The sequence below is a fragment of the Fukomys damarensis genome, unplaced genomic scaffold (assembly GCF_012274545.1).
Source record: "Fukomys damarensis isolate Sample0158 unplaced genomic scaffold, DMR_v1.0_HiC HiC_scaffold_1, whole genome shotgun sequence".
Taxonomy (NCBI): domain Eukaryota; kingdom Metazoa; phylum Chordata; class Mammalia; order Rodentia; family Bathyergidae; genus Fukomys; species Fukomys damarensis.
The window spans coordinates 71737586-71763109 of record NW_022900913.1 but is presented as its reverse complement, the minus strand read 5'-3'; the positions used below and the strand labels follow the sequence as shown (position 1 = coordinate 71763109).

At 54.6% G+C, this 25524-nt stretch overlaps 2 protein-coding genes across 4 annotated transcripts; one reads left to right on the top strand and one right to left on the bottom strand.

Moving 5' to 3' along the window:
• The first annotated feature begins 12 nt into the window (after positions 1 to 12).
• On the top strand, positions 13 to 25524 carry Rassf4 (Ras association domain family member 4). Of its 3 annotated transcripts, none has more exons than XM_010622477.2 (11): positions 13 to 174; positions 7903 to 7995; positions 9440 to 9515; positions 16652 to 16794; positions 17425 to 17516; positions 17632 to 17789; positions 20252 to 20353; positions 20553 to 20604; positions 22760 to 22881; positions 24222 to 24319; positions 25265 to 25524. In XM_010622477.2, the coding sequence occupies exons 2-11, from the start codon at positions 7934 to 7936 to the stop codon at positions 25323 to 25325; spliced, it is 966 nt and encodes a 321-aa protein (XP_010620779.1). In that variant the 5' UTR covers positions 13 to 174; positions 7903 to 7933; the 3' UTR covers positions 25326 to 25524. The 3 variants fall into 3 exon arrangements, with proteins under 3 accessions (XP_010620779.1, XP_019062826.1, XP_010620780.1); XM_019207281.2 differs by lacking the exon at positions 13 to 174 and adding an exon at positions 181 to 287; XM_010622478.3 differs by lacking the exon at positions 13 to 174 and adding an exon at positions 318 to 534.
• On the bottom strand, positions 12602 to 14380 carry Depp1 (DEPP1 autophagy regulator). The gene is made up of 2 exons (XM_010622476.3): positions 14225 to 14380; positions 12602 to 13539 (listed from the first exon to the last, which is right to left on the bottom strand). The coding sequence occupies exon 2, from the start codon at positions 13528 to 13530 to the stop codon at positions 12949 to 12951; it is 582 nt and encodes a 193-aa protein (XP_010620778.1). The 5' UTR covers positions 13531 to 13539; positions 14225 to 14380; the 3' UTR covers positions 12602 to 12948.

Sequence of the window (25524 nt, the reverse complement as noted above, 5' to 3'; positions counted from 1 at the left end):
GAGTAAGGGGCATGCTCAGGGCCGACGGCGGGCTGTGCCATTGGCTGGCTCGGGCGAGGGACGGGCCCGATCCCGCGAGGGCTAGAAGTACAGCGGGCCGGGCTCAGCTCCCACGGTCCCTGCTGAGAGCGAACGCAACGGGCAGAGACTTGGAGAGGGCGCGATGCTTGCACAGTGAGTGATTCGACGGACCATGAGAGTGGATCTCTGGGCCCTTCTGCGTACGACTCCGGGCCCCTTCCTCTGAGCAGAGCGCAGCGTCCGGCACACTGGTGCCCGCGGGAGAGGTACCGAGTCGCCTCCCCTGCCAGGATGGCGCAGAGCGGCCTGGGCTGGTGCTGAGGCTGGACACTGTTCTGGGCGCCTCCTATTTGGGAGGGCACTTTGGGGCCAAGTCTCAGCGGGACCGGTGTGCACGACCGCAGGGTGCACCTGTGCCCTGGTTCCCACTGCAGCAAGTGTCCTGGAAGCGTTTGGTCCTGGTTGGGGAGGAGAGCGTGGAAACTGCGGTACTGCCCAGCCTCACAGGGGCAGGTCAGTCTCACAGGCACTGGTTTGGGAGGTGAGCCCTGTGCCAGGCCCGGGGCCAAGGGTACCCTCCTTATGGTTCCAAACCTGGTACTTTCCTTACCCCACTTCAGATGAGAAACTGAGGCTTGCTAAGTGTAGGTGTGTCCAACCTGAACCCAGGAGGGCACAGGTAGGGCCAGGGTTAGAACTCAAGGGACTGGCCTGCTCTTCCCCTCGCCTGGGGGTAACCCTGCCACCTGCCTGGGGCTCTGGGCTCTGGGGTCTAAGGACTGGAATTCAAACCCAAGCCAACTAGAGACTCCAGCATCCTCAGGGCCTAGCCCTTTTTCTCCATACCATAACTGTCCCAGCCCTGGGGTGCCTCAGGATCAGTGCCAGAAGCCAAGAAAACAAAGAAACAAACACAAGCCTGCAAGTGAGCTGTAGGACTCAGGGTGATACAGACCTGCCTGTCTCCCTCCTCTGCTCCTGGGTTGTGTCTGAAGGAGCTCATTGAGAAGGGCTGGAAGGGAAGTGAAGGGAGAAAAAGGAGAAGGAGTAGGAGGAGAATCCCTACAGGAGGGTGTGGTAGAGCCTGTGTCTCAGCTCAGACAGTGTGCCTGGCCTGCTTCCTCCCCTCCACACACCCTTTTCTGCAGTGCCAGTGTTCCTGACTTGGTGTTGAGAGTGAGCTGGGTGCACAGATTAAATTGCCTGTCTGAAACCGCAGGAGGCTCCAGGGTGGCCTGGAGGTGGAAAAGAGAATGAAAGTCTTATGTCCCTTGTGTCAGGGCCACCTGGACCATGACAGAGTAACAGACACAGAAGTTGGTTGTTTGGATGTTGCATGTTCAGATTCTGAATGCTGAGCCTTGGATGGGGGTGGACTCTGACTAAGCCCTCTGGACTGGGATCCTGGGGCCTGGGCACTGGTTTCAGGTAAACCTAGTGTATTTTTCTCTCTCAGAGTTGCTCCTCCCGGAAAACCTCCTGCCCTTCTTTGGGTCCTACATGCCCATCTCTGAGCCTGGCTGTTCCCCTAGGCCCGTTGGCAGTATCAACAAGAACTGTGTTGGGAGTTTCCGTGTCATGGCAACCCACACGGGACCTGGTCCACAGGTCTCACACAGTAATCAACTGAGGATTGCAATTATTTTAACCTTGAGGAACCCAAGCTCCAGAGCAGGGAAAGGAACTTTGCCCAGGGTCACACAGCCAGGAGATCCCAGAGCAGGGCTTTGTGCCCAGAGCCAATGGTCTTATGGAGCACACTGCAGAAAGTATTTTGAAATTGTTCTACAGTAACTCACAATCAAGTAGGAAGGGCTGCATGGCCCAAAGCTCTGTGGTTTCTCTTCCCATTATGGAACTGGCAGCTCCCTGGGTCTCCGGTCCTGGCAGCTGAGCTTCATCCTCAGATGTGCAGCTGGTAGTGATCTGGAGCCCCACCCGAGGCCCTGCCTGACCTGCCCCATGCCACAGAGCCCCAAGGATGCTAGACCTGCTGTTACTGTGACTCTGGAGTGATCCAAAGCTGAGGGCAAGCCAGTCATACCCACGCCCTCTCCACCATGCTCCCTTACTCCCTTAGCCCATACTCCCTTAGCAGGTTCTCAGCCTGGGATCTGGCCTTGCTGCAGCAATGTGCAGAGTTTGTGGGTATGCATGCACATACACTAGAGCATACACTTTCACATGCCCAGTTTTCTTAGAAGAGTGTGTTAAATTCTCAAGAGACTCCAGATCACTCCCTCACCCAAAAAAAACCCTGGTAGCCAGAATCCCCAGCACTGCAAGTGCACATGGATTGGGCACAGGTAGCCCAGATAGACAGCTGTGGGCAGCTGCTGGTACCCAGAGCTTGGCACACCTTCCTCTCTACACTGCACCCCTGGCCCAAGCAATCAGAATCTCAGGCTTGGCCATTGTGAGCACCTGTGTACCCCATCCCAACCCATGGCTGAGCAGATCCTGTTTTCAGGACCACTAGCAGGAGACGACCCTAGTCTGGGATGGTGGCACAGGCCAGGAAATGTGTCAGGTGTCAGGGGATCAAGAGGAGCAGGAATAGCTCTCTTGCTCCACATTTCTGGGTCTGAGAACAAGGGCAGAAACCAGAAACCCAGCCTAAGGGGCATGTGTGAGGCGATGTCCCTGGGGTAAGGCCTTAGGAATCACTGGGAGGATGATCAGTCTGTGGTCTTCCTGGGGACAAGAATCAGGCTTTCCAGTGGAAGGAAGTCTGCTTTAAGGGGCCTACAAGCCAGAATGTGCTCAAGGGAGCTCAGGACTGTAGAGAGGGTACAGACACAGAGGAAGCTCCTGGGTAGTATGGTCAGACTGGGCAGGGCAGCAGTGAACTAGGCAGGGCTGACAATGGCCCTGTGCTTGCCTCCTGTACTGCCTCGGCCTCAGGGACCCACCAGACCAGCATAGTTCCTCTGGGCTTCCCAGCTTCAGGACAAGCTGGGGTTGGGGTGGTGCAAGGGTGGGGAACTGGACACTGAGACTGAACAGCAGCAGAGATAGCAGCTGCTGAATTGTTGCAGCTGTTCACATCCAAATAGCTGGATTTCTCTGAAAAAAATGCATGGCTGAGGGCAGGCTGCATCCACAGACCACTCTTCTAGCAGGTGGTTTCTTCCTGCTGAGCCCCTGCCACTTGCTGGCAACAGGTGCGGGGAAGCCCTTCAGAGGCTCTTTGTCCCTTCCACTTGACTCTACCCTGGCTGGCACATAGGAACATCCTGCTCCTTGGGAACTCAGGCAGTGTCCCTCCCCTGCATTCAGCAGCCCTGCCACAGGCTTCCAGCTAGGCCTGTCCCTGTCCTCCTCTCTTTGCCTCCCAGGTCGCTTCCTGTGTTACCCACTGGATTTAAACCATGTCTAAGTGAGAAAGCAGGACTTGGGTGCCAGGAAATGTCAGAACAGAGGTGGCCAAGCTCTCAGGTTTCACTGACCAGCCTAGAACATTTTAATTGGATGCCAGTCTGTTCTCCATGTGTCAGGTGGAAGTACCACCAGCCAGCGCACCGGCTGTGCATAAGAAGAGGCACTAGACCGGAAGGCTGCCAGTGTACTCAGGCTCCCTTCACAGAAACCGTCTTTCTTGGGCTCCTTTCCTCCCTTTCCAGTTGGGCCATAGAAAATGGGCCTCAGATGATTTGAAGAATCATGGCCACCTGCTTTTGCTATCTCTGGCTCCAAGACCACAACAAAGGAGAGAAGGCCAGCTTGGTGGCCTTTGTCCCTGCATAGCAGACTGTCTCCGCATGGCTGGCAGAGCAGCCGCTGAAGTGGAAAGTGAAAACAACTGGCTGCTTGTTCACTAGGGACAGTGGCGGTGGCAGGCCTGCTGCTGGCTTCCCCTGGGGGGCAGTGAGCCCTCATACTGGAAGCCCAGGAGGCTGAGCTTATGGCTGGGTGTGGGGGCTGGACCAGCCAGGGACATGTTCAGGGGAGGATGGGGGAAGATGCAGTCTGTCTGAGCCTGTCCACTCTGCGTCACTGTGGTCTTCCTGTGTGCCTGGTTGACAAACCAGCCCTACCTATCCTCTCCCAACTCCTGCCTCCAACCTGGCATCCTCGCTTCCATTCACCTGTGCCCTGGGCTTTGCCAAAGGTTTGTTTTGTTAAGATGTTTTGTTTTAAGAGATTGGAGATCTGTGCCTTGGAGCCACCTTCCTGGCGGCCCTACTCAGTGCCCAGGTAGATTCTGTGCCCGATAGATGGCTACAGGAAATGCTCCTAACAGAGACAGAGAGGTATACATCTCCTTTGTGTGTGTGTGTGTGTGTGTGTGTGTGTGTGTGTGTGTGTGCGTGCCACTTTCCCTTCAGTGTAGTACAGGAGTTGTAAAGACAGAGTTACCTTTGGAGGGAGCATCTTTGTGTGATCCTGAGTCAGGGACCATGTGCAAGTTGCCCACCAGGGGCAGAGGCCAATGAGAACCAGACAGGTCCATGACCCAGTGGGTCCATGAAGCTGAGGAGCTCAGAAGACACAGAAATAAACAGGAGCTGTTTTCCTCCAGCCCTGCAAGCAGAAGGAAATGGCCATTCACTCCAACCTTGCTCCCTGCCCTTCCACCCTCCTCTGTGATGCAGCCCAGGCTCTGCCCTTCCAGCCTGGCTGTCTGCCCTTTTCCCATCACCCTGCCATCTGCAATCCAGGGTTATCCTGTGGTCTTTCGCTGGCTTCTTGACTCCTCCTCTGAGTAGCCGCTGCCACCCCTGCAGCTGGAGACAAGCACACTGGCCACGTCCTCAGGGAAGGAGCTGGAGGCCAGCAAGGGAGGACAGGGCTTGGCACACAGTGTCACCTGGTGCTCCAGGGTAGGGGCTCTGACACCCTCCTTCTGTCGACCAGAGAGGGCCCTTTAACTCAAATTGAAAAGTCTGCATTTGAACAAGCAGTTCTCAGCCAGGAAGGTGTCAGGGCCACGGGGTCCATGCTGTCATAGCACACATGGGAAGGTTGAGGCCCAGAGGAGAAGGCTTGCAGCTGCAGCCACATGGGCCAGTGGCTCGCAGCCCAGAGCATTTGGGGATGTGCCTATTATTAATGAGAAGCCACTGCCTGGCTTGCAAGGAAGGGCAGGACTGTAGACCAAGTCACAACATGAGCCAGAAGGCACAAACTACATCCCTGCTACCACTCAAGTGAACTTGGTCTCGCTGTGTGGTATTTCTAAGCACAAAGAAATATAAAGTATTAAATTAATGTACATGTTGTCTTAATTGCACTAGTCAAACTAGGCTGTGTTTTGCTGCAGTGACAAGTCCCTGGAATGCCAGTGAGTGGTCACAGCAGAGTCCAGGCTGAGTACAAACTGGGCTGGGTGGTTTCAGGGCTCTGGTCTAAACTCACTCAGGGGCCTGGCTGGCTGTCAAGTGCCCACACCAATGAGAACACACAGCTTTCTCTGTCACCATGGCAGGAGACTGGTGCTGGTTCTTAAATGTGCCAGCCTGGAAGTGGCCCAGGACACGTCTGTGTGTTTCCCATGGGACAGGGTTGGTCACGTGGGCCCAAGTGGCTACGGAGGGTGGGGACAGCTGGCACTCACGTAGTTGCTCAAGGCACAGTGACCATCTTGGGCAGTGGACATAACCCTTGAAAACCCAGGCTCCTGCTCCCCTTATGAAACAGATCTTGCATGAGTCCCCTGCTCCCAAGTGGCTCTGTGACCCATGTTCCTCAACCACATCACTTCCTTAACCCCTGGACACACTTTATGACCCTGCTATATATGCACAACTCTGGAAGATCAAACGTGGGGAGCCCATGAATCTCATCATATTCATACAGTCATTCAGCAACCACTTATAGGCCCCCTGCCCCTTGTGGCCTCCTGTGTCTCCCCACCCTGTCACTTAGCCACCTTCTTGGTTGTTAGATGGATTATGGAGGCACCCTTATTGACTTAATTATGGCCCCAAAGCACAAGAATACTAATGCTGTATTTCAGGCTGTGTGTGGTGCTGGGGAAAGTGGTGAAGCAGAAAGGCCTAGTCACCCCCTCTCTGTGCTCCTGCACTTCTGGGGTGTCAGCCCAGGAGGTGGTCCCAAGGGACTGGGAATCAGGAGGAGGTGGCAGGACACAGAGAGGTGGTCAGAGCTGCTCCAGTCCTAGAGGGGCCATGGCAGGATACCAGAGGAGGACCCAGTGCGGCTCACCCTGGGGACATGGGGGAAGAGAGAATCCAGCCCGTCTCCTACCATCACAAGCCTGCTCACAGCCAGATGCAGCAGTTCTGTGGGCCACAGAGACAGTGTCTGTCCAAAACCCAGGCCAGACCGGCTTCTCCCTGCTGTGTTTGAGGGACTTCCCAGCCAACAGATCAGCTTCCCCAGCCAGCTAAGGGTTGAGGAACTGAAACTCAGCTTTGAAATTCCTGCTGCCTGGTGGGAAGGAGGCAGCAGGAGGTCCCCAGCCCTAGTCCCTGGGGTCCCCACCCTGTGTGCTATGTAGGCTGAGCCCTGAAGGGCCAGACCTCTCTCTAGGCCTGTGGGCTGTGTCCTCTGGAGCAGGGCAAGGTGACAACATATGGTCCTACAGTCCCTGGGGAGCCTCCCTCTCCCCTCTCCACCCACCCTACCTGTGTGATCGCATACTTGCCCTGCATAAGGGGCAGGGTCATCACTTGCATGGTGTCAGCCAGGAGGGAGAGCACACTGGAGGGCTCAGTGCTACACTGAGATGGCCTGGTGGGCACTGATCAATTTGGTGGCAGCTGGCCTGGCCCTGAGATCCTGGGAGCTCATGTGGGGCTGGACTTCTGTGAATGGACGTGAGCTGGCTCTGTGGTTGGAAGAACACATGGAGCACCCTGACCATGTCACCTTCTGATGTCACTACTGCTCGTCCCCTAGATGCAACTTGGGAGGAGGGAGGCAGAGGAAGATTAGCAGGGGGACTTACCTGGCTCCTGGCACTCAGGAAGCCTTAATAAGAGGGTCCCTGGCCAGATTACTATGGTCTCCTTACGTATGAGTTTGTTTGCTGTGGTCTCTGAATCTCAGTCTGAAAAATATTAAGTGGAGAAGTCTAGTTATCAACAATTCCTAAATTGTAAATGTTGGGCTATGTCTTGTAACACTGTGAAGCCCGACCATCTGACTCCTTCCAGGCACCCTCTCCCTGAGTGGCCTCCTGTGTCCTCCCACCCCATCACTTAGCAGAGAGACAGAAGGAACAGGCAGGAGAAGCCAGCCAGATGCAGAAGGGCAGCTCAGTCTCCTTCTCAAAGGAAGCCAGGAGAATGGGGATCCTCACCCTCCCTGGTATGAAAGGAGAGACGTGGCTAGCTGCATGCAGGGTCCGTGAGCCCTGAGCTGTCCAGCGGAGGGAAGAAAGAGCCAGGCTAAGTCCCTGTCTGGGTGCAGGGCAGAGGCTAGGTTACAGAATGGGGGTGGCTCTGCTGCTCTCCTGCGGGTGACCTTAGGCAACACACCCCACCCCTGCCTTCTCAGCCTCAGAGTGGGAGCGGAAGATCCCTGCCTGTGATGATGCAGCCAGGGCTGGGTATGAGGGTTTACAGGAAGCCTACGCCAGTCCCCACACGTAGGGAGCATGGTCTGGATTCCATTAACCCACCCTGGCCCGGGGAGCCAGTGAACACGATGACACAGTGATTGTGGCTCCACAGAAACAGGGGACATGGAAAGGTGGCCTTGGAGGACTAGGGGGTCAGAAGGCATCCCCAGGGCATCCCAGACAGGGTCAGAGAGTATGTGGCCTGCAGTGTTTGGGAAACATACAGCTGCCTGAGGATTCTGGAGGGGTTCAGAGTAGCGCTTGGGCCTGACCAAGCTCCACCCTGGCCTGGCCAAGTACAAGGCCATGGCTCCCTGCAGCTCACCTGTGTGCCTTCTGTGTCTTTCCTGTAGGTAGCTTCCAGGTCTGCAGCAACAGGAGAACATGAAGGAAGACTCTCCTTCCGGCTCCCTCGTGCCGATCAGCGACAGCAAGTCCATTCTGAAGTAAGCCTCAGTATGGCAGCAGGCTCTCCCAGGATGCCATTCTCCCTGAAACTAGTGTCCCTGGGCCCTGTCTGTCAGGAGCTCAAGGCACCCTTCAGGGCCTGGGTCAGGGTGGGGTGACTCCTTGAGCCTTCTGGAGCTGGAAGGCAGGAAGGTACCTGCTGTGGCTCTGAAGTGATGATGCTTCATTTACTTAAGTCTTGGATGATACCATTGCCCTGGTTGTGTTCAACAGTTAAAAAACTCAAAACTGGTTGTCAGGTTTTAATCAAATGTACATTTTGCAGATGCATTTTTAAAATTACTTATTTTATATACTCCCTCTCCATGAAAATATATATGGAATATTTTTTTCACATCCATTTCTGAACAAAGAAAAATACCTTTTTCATTTTATCTTGGATTTTGAGTTCTGCATTCAAGTATTTTCTTGAAGGAAGGCCGACAGCTCCGGCCTTCCACCCCTAAGACCAGACCACAGCCTTGGAATGGAGAGCTTTTGCCATGGGCTGCCCATGGGCTCCCTGAGGAGCACCCCAAGAAAGCAGGCCTCTTGCACCCTACCCTGTCCATTGCTGCCCACAGCACGGCTCATGTCCAAGTCAATCAGTCAATGCCATGCAGTTACATGTCCCTTCCCCACCCCAGGTTCCCATTGTCACACACAGGCCACACTCCAACCCAGAGCAGGTCCTTGTCCCCTCTGCACACTGCCTGCAGGAGGTGGCACTGCCTTAGGAGTTGCAGTAGGGCCTGGGGCCAGTGGGGCAGCCACAACAAGCCTCATGTGACTGCACATTCCTAGAAAGGATGCTCAGGTGGCAAAGGTTTCTTACAGAATAATACACCAGCTGTTCTTCTGAGCTCGTGCTGGTGGTGATAACTGGAGTCCTGGTCAGTGGCACATTGTCCCTTCTAACTCCACCTGCTGTGGGCTATGTCCCTGCTAACCTGGCTGCTGAGAGACATGAGATTGCCTGTGGGCTGTGTCCATGTGCCACAGCTTCCCATCATGCAAAGGACATCCTGTGGGTGGGGAGTACAGCCCCACAGCCTCCTGGGTCTCCCCTTAGCCTGACACTTTCACACTTCAGCTGTACCCTGGAAAGTCCAGATGGGCATGAGGTAAGTGCCCCTGCATGTACGCACAGAAGCCAAATGGGGACTTTGTAAGAGTTTAAAAAGGCCAGAAGAGACTTCTGAAATGTCAGGAACCTCACCCTGGAGTCCCCTGAGGAAGAGAGAGAAGGATACAGAGGTCATCAGGGACAATGCCTCTGTAACAGTGTCACCCTTTGACGCTGTTGGCCCACCCCACCCCAAGTGCCCACACATGGAATCTTCTGGAAAGTGAAGGGCTGATCACACATGTTTCTATGTGGCCAGTAAGGCCAGCACTGTCTGACCCTTGACCCCCATATATTCCATGTTTTCCTCTCTCCAGATCAGAGCTCTTGAGCCTGCTGAAGACCTACAACTGCTACCATGAGGGCAGGAGCTTCCAGCTGAGACACCGAGAGGTAAGGCCCAGCTCGTGACCCCTGTCCTTTCGGGGTCATTCTAGAGTCCATCCCCCCCACCCTCCCGCATTTCCCAGATTGGGCAATAAATCACACAGTCACCTGGGACTCTCCCTGGCTGGGACCAGGTTTCCTGTGGACAGGCCCAGTCCAGACACCGCATGAGAATTCAGCAGGAAGAGGTGCTGCTGCCCTGCCCCCAGGACCTTGTCCAGGAGCAGCCCTGACCCTAAGCCCTTCCTTCCTCTGACCACCACACCAGTCCCTCTCTCTACCCCCAGCCCAGCTGAGCACCTGCACCTTCTCACCTGTGTCCGGCTCGAGCTCCTCAGCATCCTATTTGTAAAGTATCCCAGCTTCTCCCCTGGTAGTAGCACAGACCAAAGATTGGAACCCCTTGGCCTCATGGCCAGGCAGTAGGTCAGAGCCATGTGGGGTGCAGGAGGGATCTGGGCTGAGTGGGGTTAGACAGGCAGGCTTCCTTCCTGGGTGCTGAGACCCTCCCAGGCCTTGGTGGTCCTCTGTGTGGTCCCTGTGCCAGGAGCTTTTGCATCATGGCCTGGAATCTGAGGAGAAGCCAATACTCCACCCTCTCCATGACCAGGCCCAGGTCATTTGGCCCCTGGGCCTTTTAATGACAGGCCTCCTTTGAGAACTGTGAGCAACAAAATCTTGCTCTTGGAGCCAAGGATTCCCCAGAGCACTGGCTCTTAGGAATGCTGTGCGGAGCTGAGCTGCCAGCCCCACCCAGTCTGGCTCTGCGCTCTGGTGTGGAATCCACCTGGAGAACTGAAGGCTCCACATCCCAGAGGCATTCTGGCAGCCTTAGGTGTAGGGAGTCACCCATGGCGGAGTTTCCGGGTTCCTAGCCCTAGAGGTATGATGGAGGCCTGACTTGGTCACCATAGAGCTGGAAAGCACCTTTCCGGAGCCTTCTGCAGCCCTCACAGGCCAAGGGTTCCAATCAAGGTAGTGTGTGTGTGTGTGTGTCTTTTCAGGGTGACCCCACCATTACAAGCCTGCAGGCCTGAGAGGTCAGAGTACAGATGCTGACAGGAAGGACTGATTCTGGGGCACTGAGTCCCCTAACCCACCCATTGCAGACCTGTAATGTCCTAGGCCCCTGGGCCCCCTGGAGCCCCTACACCAGGCACAGGCTGCAGGGCTACCTCAGACTGGCCTCACGCCCCAAGGGCTAAGCAGACTGACATCTTTCTGGGGAGCCCTAGTGTACCCCACATTTTACATCTCCTTCACTTATGATGAGACAGGAGTTCTGCAACATCAGAATGATCGATTTCTAGGCAAAGAAGGAGGTTCTTGGAGGTGGAGTTTTTAGTCCAAGGTCACCTTGGAGGTACAGCGGCTCTAAAATCTGGGCATGGTTCTTTATATCCCGGAAGTACCGTTGCCAGTTTTAAAGGTCTCTGCTGAGTATCAATGAACAGGGTTGTCACTCTCATCCTCAAACTGAGGTGCCCCTGGGTTTGCCCTTCCAGAACCTATCTTCAAGGGGTCCTTCTCCCACACTGTCTCATCTAGTATCAGCAGAGCATGGAGGGTGAAGTGTGTCCATGAACAAACGGAACCCTTTTCCCAGTTTCCTATGGAGATGGCCAAGGCACCAGCCACCCTCACTGTAACCCCACTTTGGGGACAGTTATACTTGTCCTACAGTGAAGGTGAGCCACTAAGAGCACCTGTGCCTTGTGCAGGTGGCAGAGGGTGGCCGCAAGGCTGGCTAGTGTCTCTTTGGAAGTGTGGGTGTGACCCATCACTAGCAGGGCAGTGGAAGCAGGGACAGGCCCACCCACCATGGGTGTCTGCAGGTGCTCAAGGCTCCCCCTGGTGGCCTTAAGCATGTAGCACACACAGTCTAGCCCTTGGGTCCCAGACCCCTTGGCCTTAAGCATGTAGCACACACAGTCTAGCCCTTGGGTCCCAGACCCCTCTTCCTGTCCTGAGGCCTGGGAGACTGCGGAGCCCTGGTGTGAGCATCCAGGCCCATGCACATCTGCTCTCAGGAGCTGCCTGTGTCCCCGCTAGTAGTGGAGATGGTGACAGTGACCAGGTTCTCACTGAGGGCACAGCAGGAGGAGAAGGAGCTCTGCCAGGCTCTTTTGTCCTCAGCAGCTGAGATTTGGCTGCAGCCCCACCTCCCAGGCTTTCTTTGATGGAGGTGTGGGCTTTTATCACTTGGCGTCCTGTGGGCTGACTGTTCTCTTGGCCCGGACTGGGATTATCCTGGGTCAATATTTTCACACCAGGGAACATTTGCAGAGGAGCTCCAAGCCCGGGCGCCACCCCCACAGCATGGTTTTGGATGGCTAGCCCCCTCCCAGGTTTCCTGCTGCTTTGGCTCCACAGCCAGGGCTGTCCCTGACTCTGTTTGTAGAAGATTGAGGACCTGCAGAGCAGAGGCTACTGAGAGACCACAGCAGGAATTACCAGGGCTCACACCTGTGGAGTTGCTTAGACCCCCAAATTCACTGTGCAGGTCCTCAAGTCCTGGGGTGAGGGCAGATGCTGGTGTCCCCACTTTCCAATAAAAGTAACACACACAAAAGAGGACAGAAACCTTCAACAAGTTTAAGGCAGTTGAAATAGCCACACACAGAAAGACAGGAGCTGGGGGTAGCCAGGCAAGGAGACAGCAGCAGGTGCAGCTCTGCCCGCTCCTCATGCCCTTCTGTCCTGTCCAGGGCCAGCCACCCTCACCTCTCTGAGGAAGAAGTCCTCTTGGCCCTGCCCCATGCACATCCCCTTCTTGCTAGTTGCCTGCAGGGACCAAGGTTCTCCCAGCCAGTGGCCCTAGAGTGGTCCTGGGCTAGCCAAGTCTCAGGACACCTAGACAGGCCTGGTGCAGACAGGCCCTGTGTGCTGAGCTCACAGGCAAGAGTAGACCCTTCAGTGAGGCCCCTGGGCATGGGATTGGTGGGAACCAGGTCCACTCACATTTGGTGTCCTGGGCCCACTCAAGTGGGACCTCTCCAGGGCCATAACAGGAGAGGAGCTGGAGGCAGCAGGGTCCCCCAGGATGCCCAGTGGTGCCTTTGCTGATAGCCTATGTGAGCACCCTGAGAGTGAGGGCCGAGGTTGGGGTGTGTAGTGCTGCTCCATAGCCTACCCACCTGTGGCAGCTCCTGCCCCCCAGAGCATGGCGTGCTCTAACTCCTCAGGGAGCCCAGGCTGGGTCCCTCAGTCACCCCCACCCACCATGAGAAAGAGACCCCCAGTGTGCTCAGGGTGCTCAGCCAGTGGGGCAGAGCCAGTGGAAGCAGTGCCCTCTTGCCCTGTGAGAGTCACTGCAGGTCACCAGGTAGACAGTCCTTCCAAGCGTCCCCTCGCAGAGCCCATAGGGACCTGTGTACCAGAAGAAGGCAGAAAGGACAGGGCCCAGCCACTTCTGTGATGGAAGACTTTATTGGGAGGCTCAGAGTTCGTGGATTACAGGGAGCTGTGAGCAGAGAGTGCGAAGGATGCTGCTGGATCGGGGGCTGCAGCGGGAAGCCAAGGAAGTCCGACTCTGCATGCTGGCACCCTGGTGCCCGTGCTTCAATGGCATCACCAGAGACCACCCTGGCATCCTGGCCTTGCCACTGTCTGTCGGCCTGTGCACGCTCCAGGGTCTGGCAGAAGGGGCTGCCATCCAGGGGAAGTCTGTCCCACTCTGCTTTTCCTGGGACTCCCTGAAGAGCCAGTTCAGCGGGTCAGCGGCACCAGCAGAGGGCAGTGTGGGCCATGGGCTGTTGAAGCTGGCAGAGCTCTCCTTGGGGGAAGAAGCTGGGCTCCTCTCTCTGACCTGGACCTCCTGGTGGGCTCGGCTGGGTTGGCCCCAGAGAGTGACCTTGTCCAGCACGGTGGTGGGCTGCGCCAATTGGCAGATGGACCTCACGTAGTCCTCCAGGCTGGGGGAGGCCGGGGGCTCCTGCCCAGGATCAGAGGGCAGCATCTCCTCCGAGGTCTCCCGGATAGTGGGCAGTGGGACCACAGACAACAGGAGCCGAGACCGCATGGCAGCCACCTGTTGGCCAGGGAGCACAGGGGTGAGAGCCTGCTACTGCCCAACTCCTCCCTGTCCCCTTCCTCAGATCCCAGAGAACCCAGGCTCTTCACTTTTGTGGACAGAGCACTCCAGCTTAGAGCTTTGTCTTTACTGCATCCAAGATCGGGCACTCACAAGAGAGCCCAGGTCCATGAATGTGGGCCAGAGAAAACTGGGTTCAAAACCAGGATCTGAGCTGGATGTGGTGGCACATGCCTGTCAGCCTAGCACTCTGGGAAACTAAGCCAGAAGGATCACAAGTTTTAGCCCAGCCTGGGCAATTTAGCAGACTCTGTCTCAAAGTAAAAAAGAGCTGGGAGTGTAGCTCAATATGAAGGTGCTGGGTTTAATCCCCAATACTGCAAAACAAAAAACATAATGATGACGACAACAAAGGAAAAACAAGATCTGCCACTTACTGACCTTGAGACTTGGGCAAGGTCACCTCTTCAGGCCTCCACTTACCCATCCCAACATAAACAGTTACAAAGACACCCTGGCAGCGATGTGGGGGAAACATGAAATAATCCCCTATAGGAGTTGCTGCCCTAGGTGCTGGGCAGTGTCTGCACCGCAGTAAAGCAGGGGCCCAGGCTGAGTTGCACATTCGAAGACCAGCAAGACCTACAATCCTCTCAATCCCCAGGCAGGCTCTCTGTCTTACCTGGAGCCCAGGGGCCTGGTGTGGTAGGAAGGCGACAGCAAGAACAGTCCGATCCGGAGCTGGGTACAGACACCAGGGTGCGTCTGGGCTAGTGGCAGGGGAAGGCTTCTCCCCAACTATCTGGCAGAGGCCTATGGCTGCTTTTATACCTTTCCTCTAGCCTTCAATGACTGTCACAAGAGCCAAAAATAGCTGTGCTGCGGAGGGAGGTGCCCGCAGGAAAATAGCCCGGTGGGTGGGGCAGCCTGCAGCTTTGTCTGCTGTGACTGAAAGCTGGGATGTTGCTGACCCTCAGGGCTGGTCCAAATCTGCTCCCTGAGGAACTCCACACTGTGTCACACCAGTGCTCAGTCCTAGGCAGCCATGTGCCCATGGGTAGGGCCTGCTGGGTCTGGTCCTGGCTTGTAGCCCTCAAAAGTGACGTGCACTTCTGTGCCTGGCCCCAGATTAGTGCTTCTCTGTACCAGGATGGCTCCAGGCATTATGGACGTGGTAGTGGGCTCATGGCACTATGAGGACACCATCATGTCACCAGCGCATAGGTGATGGGACTGTAGGCACTGTGAATAGCTGCACAGAGAAGACCATGCACCGTAGGACCAGGTGACTGCCACTGTCCCTCCCTAAGAGGTGACAGACACCATCTCTTCCAGGTGGAAATTGCAAACAGGGCAGGAGTGCTTCTCAGACAGGCCCAGAGCTCACTTGAAGCTCACTGGGAGCACACCTGGCTGTGCCCATAGGTGGAGACGTGGAGAGGAAAGGCTGCCAAGCCTGAGATCAGAGGGTCAGACAGACCTTGGGATCCAAGGCAAGGAGGGGGAGGCGGTGGCACCCAGTTCTTAGGGCCTGAGGAAGCTCTGTCTGGTTCCTTGGGAGTGGACAGCAGGGTTCCAGCTGCACCTGGCAAGTCCCACACCTGATGCTTCTCTGCAGCCTGCGTGGGTTTCTTGGAGGTGTTGGGGTTAGAGCCCTGGAATTGCTTCTGAAACAGGAACTTCACAGCCTTTCTGGACTGGTGGTGCCACCTGGGTCAAGGGATCTAGGGGACAGTCCTGGGCTGCCTGTGTGCTCTTCCCCTCCTGTGTCCTGTGTCCTGTGTCCTGGCAGACACTGCTCACACCCCAGCCTTCCTGACGTGATCAAACTGCTGCGGACTAGCTGAGGCCCTCCATGTGTGCAGGGCAGATGAAGAAGGATGTGTAGGGGCACAGGAGTGGCCTCTGAGGACATCCAGCCTGTCCCAGAAAAGCTACCCCTCCGGCTTCCCATGGCGCCCTCCATCCTCCTGGCCCAGAACCTTCTGTGTGCTCCACTTTCAGGGCCCAGCCTCAGCATATCCAGTCCCACGCCCTGCTCCCCGGCTCCTTTTCCCCCACTCTGGGGTACACAGACACCTCTAGGCCTCTGCCAGTCTTTGTGTGTGGCAGCCTTTGCCCAGGCACTTTCTTCCCTTTGCCAGGAGTCCACACTCCCCTCACCTGTGACCTCCTCCAGGCTGGAGCACCAGCTCCTCCAGGATACCTCCACCCTGTCTCCTGTGCCCAGGGGTGAGCCCTTCCTGGCTGGTCGAGCCCCTCCATGCCCAGAGTCCAGGGTGGGCTGGAGGGTGATGGGCTCCCTACACCTGAGGTGTTCAATGGGGTTATGATCCCTCCAGCCAGAGGCTCCCAAGGCAAAGCAGAGGAAGTGACCTCATCTGGGCCTTGCTTTCTTCTAGGGACCTTTAGGCCCAGAGGTCAGCACCAGTCTTTTTTTATGGGTAGACTCTGTGTATCATCAGTGGGAGCCACAGCAAGTCTATAGCTGGTCATGGTGACCCACATCTGTAATCCCAGCACGGAGGGAGGCTGAGGCAGGAAGACCACAAGTTCAAGTCCAGCCTGAACAATTTAGAAAGATCCTTTCTCAAAATACAAAATGAAAGAGGGCTAGGGATGTAACTCAGTCTAAAGGCTCTAGATTCAATCCCCAATATTCCCCACAACCAAACAAATATAGCACCCAGAGTTTTTGTGTGGTTTCTTTCTTGGCAAACAATGCAAGGTCATATCAGAAAGCTGTGTGTGTTGTTGATAACCCTAGAATAGGTGATTTCCTCTGTGGATGGTGCATGTTTGAAACTGCAAACAGTTGCTAACGGTGAGGTTCACGTGGTAGTGCAACCGGAGGGGAAGAAGTCCCAGGGGTCCCATGCAAGTGAGCAGAGGGACGTGGGATCTCTTGTGCAGTGTGAGCAGGCCAGCTGAGCTTCCACAGCTGAACTTCCTGCCTGTAGTGTGGACGTGCCTCTGGCCAGCAGTGGGTTCCTGTGGGGCACGGCTCAGCACCCCTCCCAGTCCACCTCCTGCTTCCGGGCATGTGTGTTTGGGGCATAGGGGGTGGACAGTGATTGGGAGCGGTGCAGCTGACCGGAAGTTCCCACAGGAGGAAGGGGCTCTAATCATCGAGGGTCTCCTCAACATCGCCTGGGGGCTCCGCAGGCCCATCCGTCTCCAGATGCAGGACGACAGAGAGCCCACACACGTCCCCTCTGCCTTGTGCCTGCCTGCACCACCCAGCTGTCCCCTGTAAGTGCTGAGATGGGCGGGGTGGGGTCTCTGTGATGCCCAGGCACCTCAGACTCCAGGAAGAGCCCAGCCCACCCATGTCCAGTGGATCCCTCTATCCCTCCTACATCTGCACAGCCAAAGCCCTGCTCACTGCACACATGTGGGCATGAAGACAGACTCACTAGAAGTGGGGAAGCAGCTCCAGGCCCAGCTGGCCATGTCCTTAGGACTTCCCAGCACCCCTGTACTTGAGCCATGTTCTACCCAGCATGCTGTTCCTTTTCTCTGCTCCATCACTGGGTGCCATGCCTAGGATCTGTCCTTGCCCCTCCCTGACTCCTCCAGCCTGTGGGAAGCCCTGTGAGCCCCCAGACACGTGGCCACTCCAACACTGACCTGGCTGAGCCCCTGCTGGAGAAGGACACCAGCTATGCGTGTGTCCCTGGGTTGCAGCCCAGCAGGCCAGACACCTCTGCTCCTCCCAGCAAGAGTTAGGAAGCCTTTGTTTGCTCCTCCTGTTGGAAGTTCACCTACCTCCTCCACCTGCCCTGCTCTCACCCACATCCTACCCCAGGTAGCCAGGGGCTCCTCTGACTGAGTTGCCTGTTTATGCCTCGGTCACCTGAGTGTTGCGATGGTCCCTTTCAGAAAGGAGCCCCCTCAGCAGGACTGCGGGATCACTGCCCAGGAGCCAAGTGCCCAGGCACTGCACCAGGCCGAGGGCTCCAGGGACAGCTCAGGTAAGCATGGTTCCGCCATGCCTAGTGCAGCCTACTGCAGGAGTGACCTGAGCGCCCTGCAGAGCAGCAACTTCTGGGGCCTGGGAGCCAAGTATTCATCCCTTTCTCCCTGCAGGGAGCCCAGAGGAGGAGGAAGAGGTTCCCCAGCTGATGCGGACTAAGAGTGATGCCAGCTGCATGATCCAGAGGCGGCCCAAGCGCCATGCGCCCAGTGAGGCCCAGCGGATCCAGCGGCACCGGTTCTCCATCAACGGGCACTTTTACAATCACAAGGTGACGTTCCAGCATGGCCTGGCCTGACCTACTCAAAGGCTCCATGGGAGAACCACTTTGCCTAACATCACACCCCCAAAACATCCCCGCTCAGGACCCAGTGTCCACTGCTACACCCTGTCCCTCTTTTCTCCGGGTCTTAGAGGTTTTGACAGACAGAAACTCAAAGTTTAGCTGTAGTGAGGCCATTTCTGGGAGGTTTCTCCAACCTGAGACACTATCATCTTGTGGGAACAGTGTGTGTCCTGCTGTCCCTATTCTGGTGGGTTGAGCCCATATAGAGTGTTCCAGGGGACCCTGTTTATTCCCAGAGAACCTGGTGGGGCCCGGTTCCCAGCACCAGCTTTTGTCCAAGTGTGCATTGTCCTGACCTTGGGAACTGATCACCTTCCCCCATTACATCACTTCACAAACACAGGCGCTGTAAAGAGAAGCAATTGTTACTATAAATGGAAGGAGTGGCAGTTGGGTGAGGCAAACCAGAGTGTCCTGTGCCTGTGCTGGCCACATCCTGCTGTGCTGGGAAATGGAGCAGGGGTTCCCAGCTGGGCAGCTGCCCTCCTGGATGACTCATGGGTGGGGAGGGGGTTTGGGGGTCACACTGCAGAGGCAGCAGCTCCTGAAGCCGTGCAGAGATTGCTCAAGCCATTCTGGGGGTGCACAGGACCCCCTCAGCTCAGGGACCCTGCTTCAACCTCACCACTTCTCTTCTCTTAAGCCTGGCCCCTGTGAGCTTTGCAACAAGTGCTACAGAATGGCCATGGTGTGTCCTTTAGGTCCTGCTCCCAAGGGGATTTAGTTTGCAAAGCTTAAGTGCCCATTGGCAGTGTTTGAGTAAATACTGATATTCTATTTTAAGGAAGTCCTCAAACATCTTCAAAGACCATGTGCTGGGTGTAGCCTCTTTCCAGTTCTGCAATCTTAGAAAAAAAGAGGACTTTGCCTCATGACGCAAGTGTGGAATCTTGGGGTTCAGCTTTGATGAACTGGCTCCTCCTACCTCCCCTGGGCTTTCAGCCATCCCAGGACCCTTGGTCATGGTGCTGTTATTTTAGGTGGGTGACCTTGACTAACTCTCTGACTTCCCCACCCTGTATTTCCTTTCTGAGAAAAGTTCTAGGTGTATCAGAAGCCATAGTGAGGGTTAAAATCAAAGACTGCGCATAAAGTACTAGCAGGTGCAAGGTGCAGTGGGTGGTTGCTGAGGACTATTCCACGTAGGTGGTGTCCTGGGTGACTTCATGTATGGATACCCTCCAATTTAAAATGAGGTTAGGTCTGGTGCAGCCAGCCTAGTGTTTAAAATTCTGTAAGACAAAGATGCATCTTGTCTGCCCACCCTACTGAACAACCTTACTAAGTGATGTATTGATTATGGTACTGGTTGGCCCCTTCACGATCCTGCAGCTCACTACACTGTCTGCACTGGGAGATACCATCTTTTAGCACATCACTAACCTGGGAAAAGGTCCAAATAAGAAACTGTCATTACAGTTTCTACCCCATGTGTACTGTTTGCACACCATCATAAAGCTAAGAAATTGTGTGTTGAACTATCCTGGTTGTGGATACAGTGGTTGTGGATGTACAGTGTCTCATGGGCAAAAGCAAGAACTTGCAAGAATAATTGCCAAATGTGAAAGCACACACCTTGATCCCAGCTACTCAGGAGGTTGAGGCAGGAAGATTACAAGTTCAAGGCCAAGGGCTAGGGTAGTAGCTCAGTGGTAGAGCATTCCTCTGGCATGTGCAAAGCTCTGATTTCTGTCTCCTTTACACACACACACACGCACACAGGAATATAATGAGCCTCCTCCAAAACTGTGAGGAAGCCCCTGGTGTTGTGTGTGTAACTGGGGAGCTGGGGCAGTGTTGTGTGGCTGTGGAAACCTACAGATGTCTTTAGCTAGACTCATGCATTTTAAAGAGCTCTGGCAAATGGCACTGTTCAGACAGCATGGACAGGTGTTTTTTTCCATGATGATTCTGTTCCAGATTCTGCACTGGGGAGCTGCGGGATGCTGATAAGGTGCAGCCCTGGCTGCACTTAGGTGAACAGAGATTTTTGGAAGGTGGTTCCTTGGGCAGCAGTGTGAAAGGTGGAGGGAAAGGGATAAGGAGATGGGGACTCACTGGGGGCTGCTGCGATGGTGCCAGGGCTCTGCCTGGCACCACTGGGAGTACACAGAAGAGGATCAGCAGACGTGGTGACTCGATGGGTGTAGCGAAGGAGAGTCCAGCCTCCCACACCATGAATCTCTTCCCCTGGCTCCTCTGATGCAGAGAGAGCTGGCCCTAGTGCTGTGGGGCATGGGGGGCCCCATGGTCTTCTGTAAGATGCCCTGCTCCAGCTTCCTTGAGTGCCCTGCTTCAGAGTGGGGGGGTCCACAGAGCGGGGCACCATTCCATTGGCCCATGCCTCCACCAGGCCTGCCCTGAGCTGCCCTCCTCCTCCCACACAGACCTCTGTGTTCACCCCTGCCTATGGGTCCGTGACCAACGTGAGGGTGAATAGCACCATGAACACACTGCAGGTGCTCACTCTGCTGCTCAACAAGTTCAGGGTGAGTGGGGTCATGGTGTGGGTGCCTTGCTGGGCAGAAAGCTGGGAGGGAAAGGGTAGAAGACCAGCAGGGTTTCCTGAACTACACAGGAGACCCTGGGATTCAGACACAATGGGCAGGGTCCTGGGCATGTGGCTTTGTACCCTCTTCCCTCTTGGCTCACAGAGCCAAGCTCTGACTTCTGTGTCCTCCTCTCCAGGTAGAAGATGGCCCTGAGGAGTTTGCACTCTACGTGGTCCACGAGTCTGGGGGTGAGTGCCAGCTTCCACTTGTACAGCAGGAAATAGGAAGGCCTATGTCCCTACAGCCAGCTCCCAGCTCCCTGGCAGCCCCTGCCCCTCCCCTGGACCATGCTGTTCCTGTACTACCCGCTATCACTTTCAGAACCTAGTCTTTCAGACCCTGTCCCATGAAATGGAAGATGTCTACCTCCTGGGGTCTCAGCCGGGAGTGTGGGATGTGTGCTGGGCTGTGAGGCTGAGCTTCTGCAGTCCAGAACCTGCAGGGCCCCTGCTGCTCCGGTGGCCATGCTGGCACCCAGCTACCTCTCCTCCCTCCAAACTCCTACCCTTCTGCTCCTCTTTGTACTAGGGGGCCTTGGCTGGGTGATACTTGGGAAAGGAACAAAGCCTTCCTCTTCTACCCATGTGACGTTTATTGGCTGGGCCCCATAAATGAGATTAACACAAAGCAGTTTAGCAAGAGGAAAGCATCCATGGATGTTAGCAGGTGCATCGACCACCCGCACTCCCAGGACAGTGACCCAAGGGGTGGGACCTTTGGTGCCAATGCCAAGTTAGGGACACAGGCAACAAAGGAATTCACCAAGGTGAGAATCAGGCAGTTTATTCAGATCAGAGTGTGCCTGCCAGAGTGGACAATGGGGGATATAGAGTTTCCACAAGAAACTGGGGATTGGAGATGCAGGAATTACCTGGGGTCTCAGGGATGCCTTTCCCAGGGCATTCTGGTCCAGTGACACCTGCACTGTAACCAGCATTGTGCCTCAAAGCTTGCAGGCTGAATATTGATGGGGTTGTAGGGAGAAAGGAACCCTTCTCCATTGTTGGTGGGAGTGCAGACTGGTGCAACCACTATGGAAATCAATATGGAGATACCTCAAAGAGGTGGAACTAGCGGTTCCATTTGACTCAGGCATCCCTCTGCTGGGTATCTTTCCAAAAGAATTAAAAGAATCATACCACAGTGATATATGTGCACCCATGTTTATAGTGGCACAGTTTGTAATAGCTAAAACTTGGAAACAGCCCATTTGCCCATCAGTTGGAAACTGGATAAAGATGTGGTTTTTCTATAAAATGGAGCACTACTCTGCCATAAAGAATGAGAAATTAGACTCATTCATAGGAAAATGGATACATATTGAGGATATACTCCTAAGTGAAATAAATAAGTCACGCATGTGTAAATACCAAATAGTTTCTCTGTTGTGAAAAATTATAACAGTATATAAGATCCTAATAAGATAATTGACAATGTTAACTAGAAAAGGGCTAAAGATGTATGGAATGTGGAAGGGTAGGGGAAAGGTAATAAGGGAAGAGAAAAAATATGAGAAAATGAAAAAATGGAAATAAAATGTTTGTAAATGGGGAGGGAAGCAGGGGGAGAAGGGAGGGCAGGGAGAAGGGGAAAAAATGAGAACCAAGACCTGTCATGTAAAGGTACAAGACCCCAATAATGAATGTAACTGTACTGTATACCTAAAATGTACCAATAAACTAACTAAATAAAAAAAGCTTGCAGACTGGCAGGGTTAAATGTCCTCCTCACAGAGGCTCCTCCCCAGAAGGAGAGTCACCCTGTCCATTGCTCTTCACTCAGTGTCCCTGCAGGAGCTCAGAATTGCTTTAGCGAGGTTCAGTGAGGGGATTTGCTGCTGTACAGCGGGTTTTCCCCTGTGTTGCCAGTGGAGGATCCCCACATGGGGCAAAAGGAAGGGCTGGGGCACAAGAGACAGACTAGTCTCCAGGTGGCACTGTAGAGGTCATGGGGGAGGAGGCAGATGGGGATAAGGGCTTGTTTTTAGCAGGCTTCCTTATGGAGATTACTCTGGTAGATTCTTTGGGTGAGTGAGGGCCCAAGTTTTCTCTGGAGACTGACTTCTGTCCTTCCTGGTGAGGGGAGGGGACACCCTGACAAACATTCCCTGCCTGGAGACAAGTGGGAGGAAGGCACCGAGCTCTCCTTGCATCTGCTTCTGCTCAGTCACCACCGTAATTCTACACCACAGGCCAACATAGTGTGGCCAGTCCTGCTGTCCTGCAGCAGATTATCCATCTCTGACCTCTGACCCCCTGACCGTCCATTCTCCCTCACACTCCTGTCCAGTGGAAGAGGTCACCCTTACATCCTGCGAGCTGTCTCAATCTCCTTCTGTTTTAGAGAGGACTAAGCTAAAGGACTCTGAGTACCCACTGATTTCCAGGATCCTGCATGGGCCCTCTGAGAAGATTGTCAAGATCTTCCTGATGGAGGCGGACCTGGGCGAAGAAGTCCCCTACGACGTGAGTGGGGTCATTGCTGGTGGGGGTGGGGAGGTAGTGATCTTGGCCTGAGTCCTTTGTGGCAATGTGCACTGGACTATCCTGAGGCAGCAGTGCCCTCTTCCTGGCTGGCCTAGGCCAAGGGGAGCCTGGGACCTTGGAAGCCAAGGCCTGGTCCTTTTCCTCTCTGGTATGTGATACCTTGGGCTCCTTGGCTAGGGCCTAATACAGGCAAGAAAAGGAGGTGCCTAAGTTGGCTCAGAAGCATGTGGGATTAGGACCCAGGAGAAGGTAGAATAGATGTAACTCCCAATCCTGCTAGATACCTGAAACGCAAGTTTGTGTTCTCTAAAATCAAAGAATGAATTCTAGGATCAATTCTACAAGGTTAAGAGTAGGAAAATTTTATTGAGAAAAAGATAGCTTCTGTCTAAGAGAGACAGAAGGACTGGAAAGTGGGTTGCCTAGGGTACCCTTTTTCCCAGGGGGTTTTTATGGAGCAAAGCCATGAGGTGAGGCAAGTTCAAAATGGGACAAAACTAAAAGTCAACTAGGCAGATTGCAAGTATAGTTGCTTAGGTAATATTGGTCTAGTGGGAAATCACAAGGTGGACATGAGGTGGGACAAAACTGTGATAAACCAATAAGATTATAACAAGTATAGTCACTGAGATAATATTGATTAAATGGGGACCCAATGGAGAAACAAGTCACACAGCAAGGGTACAAGGAATGTAGCAAAGATTTTTGATAAGGCATCAGGGTCCTTTTCTGGGAGGGGTGGATTAAGGTCTTGGTCCCCCACCCAGATGATTGATACCTATTTAGAATATCACTGCTATTCATCCCTCAGGAAGTAACTAGGGTGTAGGGTGTAGTAGTTTCGCTCTTTTTATAATACTGACCTTCACTGAATATGTCTCAATGGTCCTTCATGTTTACTCCTAGAGGCCCTGCCCCTTCTAACTGCCTATAAGATATCTAATTAACTTACCTATCTACAATAGTTGGGCCTTATCTCTCTGGGCCTCCCCACAGGCTGGTCTGGTTTCCATCCCTAACCCTAACCCTTAAGGCCAGGGATTTAGTTCAATTTTGCTAAAAGAGTGCGGGGGTGGGGGGAGGTGTTCCTACCACTCCTGCCCAGCTGGCACCTTTCTTAGAATCAAATCTGGGCTTCCCCCAGGGATAAGCTTTTCTGTGAGACAAGGAGATTCCACTCTGTCCACAGTGGGGCATAGGAAAGTGGGCAGCTGTGGCTCTGTGGACCTTGCTGGCCTGGCCCACTGTGGAAGCCAGAAGAGAAAAGCATGCCTGGACCTCTTGCATAAGGCACACCAAAATATTCTTGGATTTTCTAGGTCGCTCAGTACATTAAGTTTGAAATGCCTGTGCTGGACAGTTTTGTTGAAAAATTAAAAGAAGAGGAGGAGAGAGAAATCATCAAACTGACGATGAAGTAAGTGGCTGTTCTCAGCCAGCCATGGGTCCTGACACTGGTCCTTGCCCTCAGGGCACCCCTCTCCTGGGCATTGCCCTATGGTCTGGGGAGGCTCCTGGCCCCACCTCTGACCCTGCTCGGTGTTGATGGCATGATGGTGGGCAGCTACCAGAATGAAGAAGACACATCCCAGACCTCCCACCCTCCTCAATGCCCTCCCAGACCTTGGTGGCTATAGAAAACTGGGCCTGAAGGCAGAAGCAGGAGGGCAGCTGGCTCTGGGTGAAGATTTCCAGTTCTGCTGGTTATCTAGCTGCTGTTACAGGAGGGCAGTTTAGAGGAGGAGGCATGGAAGACACCTGAGCTGGCTGTGTGAAGTTAGCAGGCTACATGTCCTGATGTATATATCCCTCAGCAAGGTGGAGCAGACACCCAGTGAGTATCTGTTCTGTGAAAGGATTGCTGCTCACTGAAGGGCCTGCAAGGATCTGGCACAGAAAGCCACACCCCCATCTGTGCAGTCACCCCTACCAGGGAGCTAGCGGGGTTCCCATAGAAGGAATCACCCACTGCAGTCATGTCACTAGGGCTTTAGAGAGAAAAGGGACCCGGAAGTCCGCTGGTCAGAGTACAGAGGACACTGAGGCCCAGGCTGAGAAGCGTGCAGCACAGGCTATTTGCAGAGCTCAGTCTGGAACACAGGCTTAATCCCTACCACCACCCTTTGCACCCTGGCCACTCCAGTCCAGGGCCAAGCTTTCTTTCTAAGGAATAGAATCTACCTCTTTCTGCCTGCTGCTTATGCAGGCAGCCCTGCTGACAACTTCTCATGGGAGTAGGTGGGCTCTGCCCCTCACTGCTAGAGAAGACACAGTAGTGGGTGCAGTGGTCCCCAAGCCAGGCACCTGCATGCCCGTCCCTCTCCCCCCAGCCTCAGCAAGATCCTGTTCCATCTCCCTGCAGGTTCCAAGCCTTGCGTCTCACAATGCTGGAGCGCCTGGCACAGCTGGTGGAGGCTGAGTAGCCACTGGTGCCGCCTCTTGCACCACCCCCAGCTATAAGTGCCGTGGAGCCCAGTGGCCAGGCTGACTGGTCATGCTCATCACACCACTGCCTGAGGAATCCAGCACCCATGCTTCTAACATGTTAAAGCCTAACTAGGGTGAGCCCTGGACAAATCCAGTCCCTGGAAGTGAAGGCCTTTCAGCTGGAGTCTGTGGGAA